Genomic DNA, 8,855 nt, shown 5'->3' with positions numbered 1-8,855 from the left:
TTGCTGATTACTGCCGCTCCCTAAATAAAACCAAAAATCATCGCTCTTATAGCCATGGTAACTGCAAATTAACCATGGTTTTGTAACTTCAGACCTACAACAGACCTAAGCCAACTTTAAAATGACTTAACATGCATTATATAAAAATAATGAGGCAATAATGATTAGTTAGTTCATAATTATATGGTTTCATCGAATAACACTGTTAAAATAGTATAAAATTAACAATTGATGTACATTACATGTTATTACAAATGCCTGCAAATGGAGGCAAAGGTCATGTAATAGCTGATGCTACAGGACAATCAAATCATTGTTTAACAGGCTATTGAGCAAGCATTTCATTCACAGATCCACTTCTTTATTAATTCAATCTTTAATCTGTGGCCACCATTTTGCAAACAGATGATACTGCCTCTATAATTTCTTCAACAAAAAACATGTGGACATCACAACCCTTTAAAAAATTAAACCATGATTTTATCGTAAAAAAAAAAATGCTTAATTTTCTTTGGCGTGATTTCTGAATGCGTGTGACTAATAAAATCAATCAGAAAACTTTATTAATAAAGTCTGATCTACAATTGTAATTTGTAAATAATTTATTTATTTGCTTCCTGCTGAAAAAGTTAAATGTTTTGCTAAGAAAACGCCAAGTTCATGTCTACACATAAAAACATAAAGTAGACACAAGAAGTCATGCAGACTTTTATCAGTGGGAAAAACATTTATTTGCTTCAGCAGTAGAAATCTTAATAATAACAACAACAAAACAATGGAAAATCCATCATTTTCTGCTTTTCAGCAATACTAATCTCTTAATTCTCTTTAACACCAAACATTTATAAATGATCTTGATAAAAATATTCATAAACAAACCAAAAACCTTTTAAACAGCTATAATATTCATTTGATTTCCATTACATATTTATTTTCATTTATAACAGGCTTTGTTTTAGCATCTTATTCATTGAATATTTAACTTTTTTTAAACTCACACTTCAACTTCAGGCGTAGAGAACTTTAAAATATTTCCAATTTTGAGTGTTTTCAAAAAATAATTGATCATAGTAGACAAAATCATCAAACTCACAAGTCTAACATTTACTGATGATAATTTTTATAGTGCAGCTACTGTATACGCTTCATTTCCTGTAAAGGAGTCAGGGTTTAGTCAAAGATGCTTTGTTGGTGAAGAGATTAAATTATACTTTTTAGCAGTTAACAGCAATTTAACAATTAACAGTTTATCAGTATATTAACAATTCATCACTACAATCCATAAAAAAAGACAAAAATCAATATATTACATTTCCTAATATGTACTTTTATAATAATATTTTTTTTCCTTATGACAATCTGCTAAGTAAGAAAAAAAAAAAACAATCATCTTTAAGAATAGCAGTATAACTTAACTCATAAAGGACATTCCAATATATTTTTGTCGATAAACCCATCCTTATCATCCCCATGAGACGTGTCAGACATCTCACATGAAGACTCTTTAGTTTGGTGGGGACCACTAATATCATCACCATGAGACATGTTTGCTGGTGTTATGTAATCAATATCATCACAATAACTCATCTCTTGATGTTGCTTTTCTACACTTCCATTTTCTGAGCTGCTCTCATTCGCTCCCTAATAAGTCATTTTTCATTTTTATTGCTGTCAATTTGTTTGGACTAACTGGCGTCACCCTTTACTGCTCATTTTCTGATTTTTTATGTTTATTTTCAGTTTCATCCTTCATTTCTACGTCCTGCACCTGAAATGAAGACCCCCCTTCAGTTTGGTGAGAACCACTAGCAGCATCATGACCATGAGTCTCGTTCGCTGGTGCTGTGTTTTCATTATCATCACTAACATTGACTCTATTTGCTTCTGTCAATTCGTTTGGAACAACTGTCTCCTTCTTATTTTGGTTATCTTTTTTACTTTTCATCTCTTCAGAATGACTAGCCCCTATTTTTTCAATTTCATGTTTGCTCTCATGGGGATTCAACCTTTTTTGGTTATCTTCTAATCCGTTGTTTTCAGTTTCATCCTTCATTTCCACATCAGTTCCCTTACATGGAGACCGCTCTTCAGTTTGGTGAGAACCATCAAAAGCATCATGACCATGAGACTTGTTAGCCAGTGCTATGTTTTCATTATTACCACTAACACTGACACCATGATTTTGCTTTACTCCATCGCCATTTTCTGAGCTGCATTGTCCGCTCTCAATTTCACACTGATCACTATTTGTTTCTGTCGATTTTTTTGGAATAGCTGACTCATCGTTATTTTGGGGATCTTTATTTCTCTTCTCTTCAGTTAAGTGAGAACCACTAACAGCATCATGACCATGAGACTTGTTCGCTGGTGCTGTGTTTTTGTTATCATCACTAACATTGACACTATTTGATTCTGTCGATTCGTTTGAAATAACTGTCTCACTCTTATTTTGGTGATCTTTTTTACTTTTTATCTCTTCAAGAGAATGACTAGCCTCATGTTCGCTCTCATGGGGATTCAACCTTTTTTTGTTATCTTGTAATCCTTTGTCTTCAGTTTCATCCTTCGATTTTTTATCATGCCCCTGACATGGAGACCCCTCTTCAGTTTGGTGAGAACCATCAAAAGCATCATGATCATGAGACTTTATTACATCCCCATTTTCTGAGCTGCATTGTCTGTCTTTATTTTCCAACTGATCACTATTTGTTTCTGTCGATTTTTTGGGAATAGCTGGCTCATTGTTATTTTGGTGATCTTTTTTTCTCTCGTCTTCAGTTTGGTGAGAACCACTAACAGCACCATGACCATGAGACTTGTTTGCTGGTGGTGTGTTTTCATTATCTTCATCGACCCCAACACTCAAATCTTGATTTTTTTTTTTTACTACACCCTCATTTTCATTTTCACTATTTGTTTCTGTCAATGTGTTTGGAGTAAGTGGCTCATCTTTAGTTTGGTGATCGTTTTTACTATGCATCTCTTTAAGAGGATGACTGGTGTCTGTTTTGTTAGTTTTGTGTTTGCTTTCATGGAGATTCACCCTTTTCTGCTGATCTTCTGCACTACTACTATTATTCTCTGTTGGCTGGTCCATGTTTTCGTTTTTGCAATTTTGTTTATCCACCAGACCTGACAGAATCTTCATGTTACCCCAGACAAAGTTTTTTCGGGGCTTGAAATTGTCAAATGCAAATTTAACCAGCTCCCTTCTGTCTGATTTGTCCAATACAGCAAACATAAAGTAGTCTAATGCACTTTGCTTCACATTTTGAAGCTGTCCCTTGACAAGAGTTTCATAGAGGAAAAACTTGACCAGAGGTGCCTGGTAGTGCTCCAATCCCAGAGTCCCCAAGCACTTCAGGATGCGTGTGATGCGCAAGTTGTTATGTGTATGTCTGAAAAATCAAAGGGAAAATGATGTAGCCATTGGAAAGGCATAAAAGTCTTGAAACAACATCAACTGAAATGCAACAAATAGAAAAAAAATATGACAGTAAAAACCTGTTCAGGTTTTTAAAGCGTTCCTCCCAGTTAAGAGCACGATCCACCTTTCCTGTTGATTCATCGATCAAACGTATACCGTAGAAATCCAACATGAGCTTATATGATTTTACCAGTTTTTTCTTTACTTCTTCATCCTTACGGAAAAGCTGGAAAAATTGAAGAAGATTAATTTAAGCTTTCTCTATTTTTCATTATGCTGTAACCTGCTTCTAAACGGAGACAAATATTTCCTGAGAAATCCTGTCAGACAGATACTTTTTAATATTGTTGGTAAACAAATCTGAAAATCCCATTTAAGTGAATGTTTTAAACTGACCTTTATTTCCATTTTCGAGAGCACATGTGCTCTCCAATTCACCCCCGGCTCTTGTATTGGAAACAACCTGCAAAGTTTTAAAATGGTAAGTTGAATGATGGCCATTCAAACACTTCCAACATACATAAAAATTAAAACAGTGTTGACTAGAACTCCTGGATGAAGTGGAACAGGATCTTACCATTGAATGTAGGAGTGGACATCTTCCAGCCTTTCATATTGACCCTGCCACTGATTGTGAAAATCACTGATGTAAAGTTCTGCCCAAACAAAAGTAATATGTTAAAGCACTTCCTTGAATAACACTTGTAACAGCTAAATGAAAACCATAAATATTGTGATTTTACTATAGATAGGGTGACCATATGCGCCGTTCATACAGGACACGTCCCAGCCAGAATTTTAATAATGCCTTAAACATCCAGAGCAGCTTGACCAATAACATGCAGGTATTGTACATAGTCGACCAATCGATGGGCTGCGTGTGAGAATGCGTGTGAGAAGGTGAGATCTAGAAGGAACAATCAAAGCTATGCAAATATGTGCACGTGTTTGTTCATTCGATTGACTTGAAGCGTCGCTGCGCCCAAATCAAAAAAAAAAAAAAAAGTGCGCCACAATCCTTCAAGTCAAACGAACGAACATACACGTAAAAGCGATTCAAAAGCATAAGGAGCCGTCTGTTCTGCTCTTTATAGCTCTCATGATTCACAACAATCAATCTGCACCGTACAAATAGCCAAAACCTGGATATTTTAGGCAATATTAAAATCCTGGCTGGGACGTGTCCCGTATGAACGGCGCATATGGTCACCCTAACTATAGAATGAGTGCAATTCCATACCATCAGGGGAAGATCTTATATTACCACGGTAAAATTCTAGGTTATAGAAGGAGTCCTTAAAAACAACAACAACAACATTAATAATAACACTAGACAAACCCATTACAAAGTCTCTTCTCCAAATCAAGACTGCTTAGTGAGCTATCAAACAAGTTTAGTGCAATTAATACTTTAACACTGTACTCTAATACTGTACACTGACATGTGGCTAATTATGAGTGTAATGGCAGAAATTTTACTTACTGTATCTTGTTCACCAGCACCATCATCATCATCATCATCATCATCATCACTAATATTATCCAAGCCCTTGAGTCAGAAACAAATTAAAGCTGTAAGATTTTAGCTTAGAAGATCCTGGTAACATTTAGGCATGTCCTGTTGTGTGATTTAGATACTCATCTCATCTCATCTATATATTGCAGATTTATTCACTGAATATAAACATAACCGAGCACTCAGATCATTAGGATGGAGTCAGTTTATAAATACCAAGGGTTCACACAAAACAAGAGGAGTCCGCCTTTAGTTACTATGCTGCCCGAAGTTGGAATCAGCTTCCAGAAGAGATCAGATAACACTAGTTATTATTAACACTAAAACACTAGTCACATTTAAATCTAGACTCAAAACCCATCTGTTTAGCTGTGCATTTATTGAATGACCACTGTGCGATGTCCGAACCAATTTCACTGTATTTTACATATTCACTGTATTTTAGGTAAAATCATGTTTTATTTTCAACTGTTTTAAATTCATTTTAAATAAGTCAATTTTTAAATAATTTCCAAAGTTTTAAAATTGCTTGTTTTTATTTTTTTTATTATTTTTCTTCATGACTATTTTACTTTCTTTTATGTTAAGCACTTTGAATTACCATTTTGTACAAAATGTGCTATATAAATAAACTTGCCTTGCTTTTCAGTATATGTTTTTTCATATTTGTTTCAATGTTGTAATGTGAGTTGGCATGTCAATTTGTAGAGTGAGCAGAGTGGAGTAAGACCATAGATATGAACATATCTATAGGTAAGACAGTGGTTTAATATAGAAAACTGTACACATTTTTGTCTTACACAAATTAACCACAGTTGTATATTACAGCAAAGGTGTAGTTATCTCTCCTTTTTTTTCGGAGTATTGCAAATCCAAATTCTGACTGTGACCATCGTATTCGTGACGTTAGTTTGCGCTGTTGTCACTATTTGGCACATTGACCCTATTCAGAAACTTTCTTTTTGAAAAGTCAAATTTCGGTAACTGCATGCTTTCTAGGTTAGAAATAAAAATAAAACAGCATATTAGGTTTATTCCTGCTTCCCTTTTTCCTTGCCTAGAAAATGGCTACTGTATTAAAGAGTGGCACAGTTTACCCCACTATCTTATTTGAAGGTAAGGAAATCACCCGGCAACTGTGTCGAAATCTTTGCATGTCCCTTGCTGCAAACATGTTCCTGCGACTCTCTCCATAGTGGTGAACCTTCTGTAAACACACCCAGAAATCCCAAAATGAGACAGGTGTGTGTAAAATAGTTTCACATTCATAGAAATAGAAAGCGTAAATAGCATACTATGGTACAGCGTACCTAATGCAGCTAAACACATTTCAGTGAATGAATGTCTTATAATCCAGACCCGGGAAAAAAGTAAATCTTAGTCATTCAAACATACCTTCTTCCTGTGTTTTTTATGTTCGTCTTCATCCTCCCATGTAGAGTCATACTCGCACTCATCACCTGACATGTTAATCTGACGAGTAAATCTCCAACTAAGTTTACTAAGAACAAGCCAACCCAAAGCAGGCAAAGCACGTAAAAACCTAAACAGAGCCCAGCACAAACCCCTCAGAGCTCTTTTAAAGCTCATCGAGCGAAAAAAACTAGTTGAACTCGAATAACTAGTTGAACAACGCGTACTCAACACTTCCAGAGAAAGTGAAAGGCTTGTGGTGAATCGAAAGCATTTCTAGTTCAAGGAAATGCAGAGCTCGAGTTGACTCTAGGGGTTGCCAGGTCTTGTTTATTTTCTAGGTTCTACACAGACATTTACAGTAAATAGCATATATATATATATATATATATATATATATATATATATATATATATATATATATATATATATATATATATATCAGTTTTCTGAACATTGAACTGTTCACTCTGTTAATTAATAAATCAGGCGAAGGTGCTTGAATGTTCTTGTATAGGCTACTTAGTGTTGTGCAGTGTTTTTAAAAGTTAGTGCATATGGCCACAGTCCTTACTCCGTAGTCCATGTGTCCATTGGTGTCACTTCCACTGATGTGTCGATTTATAAAATATTATTCCATTAATTTCTACTATTTGTAAAACTCCATGCAACGACCAAATTTACGTTTACTACTTTAGTGTTTCACATAGACCTACAGCTCAGTTTTATGAGCGCCTGCCAATATCATGTTTATAGTGACCTCTAGTGGATGTATTTGGGGTCAACGCTAGGTTTCCATTGTAACTAGTTGGGTTTGTCGTTTTAGTTTTGTACTTATAGTTTTTGGACTTGAGTACAAGAGGTTAAGATAATCAGGAAAATATGTCTATTTAATTTGTAAAATGTATTTGAACGATTGTTTACAGAAATACGTAATCCAGAAAACCCGCAGTACCTCTGTAAACCACTGGGGGGCTCAATCCACATGCTGGGATAGAAGCATTGCAGGAGAGAGCCTCTGCTCAAAGTATACGAGGTCTTTAGTTGAATATCGTAGTCATTAAATTAATAATCTGCAGTGGTAATAATGAATACATTGCTAACTAAGTCTGAGTAGAACTTCCAGAATTAAATTGAGAATGCTTATTCAATTCCAATCCATTAAGGGTTGTAATGCCAAAACGGACTGAAATGTGGAAAAATTCATATTCTTAACTGCTGTTATTGTAGTTTTTAATATTATAGTTAATTTTTCAGTATCAGTTATTTTTGATGAAAATGTTTTCTACTACTAATGACCAAAAATAGACACGATTACTCATAATTATGTGATTATTGTGGTTTTGTCACAAAACTTGTGACTGTGCTGATTGTTTTGTTTTTTTCATGATAGGACTTCTTAAATTCAGTCACTTAATGTAATTACTGTACACATAGTAATTTAAGATAATCTGGTTCCATAAAGAAAGTAAATGTTGCGTTATCACGTGACTCCGTGCTATTTGTTTGTTTTTGTTTTTTATTGCAATTGGAATGACTCATTTTTTTCCGTTCTCAGAACAAACATTCCAATTTCTCGATATGTCAGACTCACGTGTTCTGGATGATTTTTATTTATTTATTTATTTTTGTGGACCTCATGATTGGGAATCATGCTATATGTTGCAAAAGCGTGTTATGAACAGCAGATGGCTCTGTGTCACAAAGCTTTTCTCAAAGCATTCAGCACCTAAGAGCTAATTTCCCTGTGGCTCATCATTCTCCGTTATTCAAAATACCTGTTCTGAATACACTTGTCAAACATCACATTAGGAACCAGATTCAAGGTCATACATATAAAACCATTTCACACCAGAGATTAAACCTGAATGGAATATTAGCTCAGTTTATGAATGCTAGTTATAGTTAATCAAGTCTGCCATCCAAAAAGAGGCTCTGTGAATATTTTAAAGAGCGGTTTATTATCATTTGAAGTAAATATGTTTGCCAGAAAAAGTGCTAGACCGAAATGTACCACATTTTGCACTAAGGTATGCAGAATTTCATAACAAGTCACATTTTCTGCAGGCAAAAGCCATATTTTATTTATCCGGCTTACACTTCACACAATATGCATATCTGCCATACTTCATTTCTGTAGTCATGTCCACATATGCAGAAGCATTTTCCCTCTGCGTTTATAATGTGTAGTAGTAGTGGATTATTCTTGACAGCTTTATGTAACAGCATGTCCTTTGTGAGTGCGTTAATAATTTGTTGATTTTCTTTGTTCAGGGTCTTTTGAAAGGCCACATTTTCTGAGACGTCCACACAGCAGAGCATTTTTAATATTTTTCCCCTGCATAAGACTGGAAAACATGAATGCAGTTTTAACCTTAGTGCAGTGTTATTGTTTTGAGCTCCAAAAAATCTTTAGCTCTTTAATTTTGTAAGAGGTAATATATGTTACACTGCTGGAAAATGAGATTCCAGAACACTGTAAGTAAATACACGTGCACT

The 8,855-nt window shown here is 34.8% G+C and overlaps 1 protein-coding gene across 1 annotated transcript; it reads right to left on the bottom strand.

Annotated features, from left to right (window-relative positions):
- Positions 1 to 1,180: 1,180 nt before the first annotated feature.
- On the bottom strand, positions 1,181 to 6,610 carry LOC113076146 (opioid growth factor receptor-like). The gene is made up of 8 exons (XM_026248813.1): positions 6,339 to 6,610; positions 6,073 to 6,150; positions 4,911 to 4,976; positions 4,668 to 4,722; positions 4,005 to 4,083; positions 3,824 to 3,890; positions 3,505 to 3,653; positions 1,181 to 3,398 (listed from the first exon to the last, which is right to left on the bottom strand). Exons 1-8 carry the CDS (start codon positions 6,531 to 6,533, stop codon positions 1,703 to 1,705), a joined length of 2,385 nt encoding a protein of 794 aa, XP_026104598.1. The 5' UTR covers positions 6,534 to 6,610; the 3' UTR covers positions 1,181 to 1,702.
- Between the last annotated feature and the right edge of the window lie 2,245 nt (positions 6,611 to 8,855).

The sequence above is a fragment of the Carassius auratus genome, unplaced genomic scaffold (assembly GCF_003368295.1).
Source record: "Carassius auratus strain Wakin unplaced genomic scaffold, ASM336829v1 scaf_tig00019066, whole genome shotgun sequence".
Taxonomy (NCBI): Eukaryota; Metazoa; Chordata; class Actinopteri; order Cypriniformes; family Cyprinidae; genus Carassius; species Carassius auratus.
This window is presented reverse-complemented; position numbering and strand designations above follow the sequence as displayed.

Coding starts and splice junctions, on each gene's coding strand:
- LOC113076146 (XM_026248813.1), bottom strand. CDS start 6,533: ATGAGCTTTAAAAGAGCTCTGAGGGGTTTGTGCTGGGCTCTGTTTAGG. Junction 6,151..6,338: donor ATAAAAAACACAGGAAGAAG/GTATGTTTGAAT, acceptor GTGTGTTTACAG/AAGGTTCACCACTATGGAGA. Junction 3,654..3,823: donor TCTCGAAAATGGAAATAAAG/GTCAGTTTAAAA, acceptor CAATTTTTCCAG/CTTTTCCGTAAGGATGAAGA.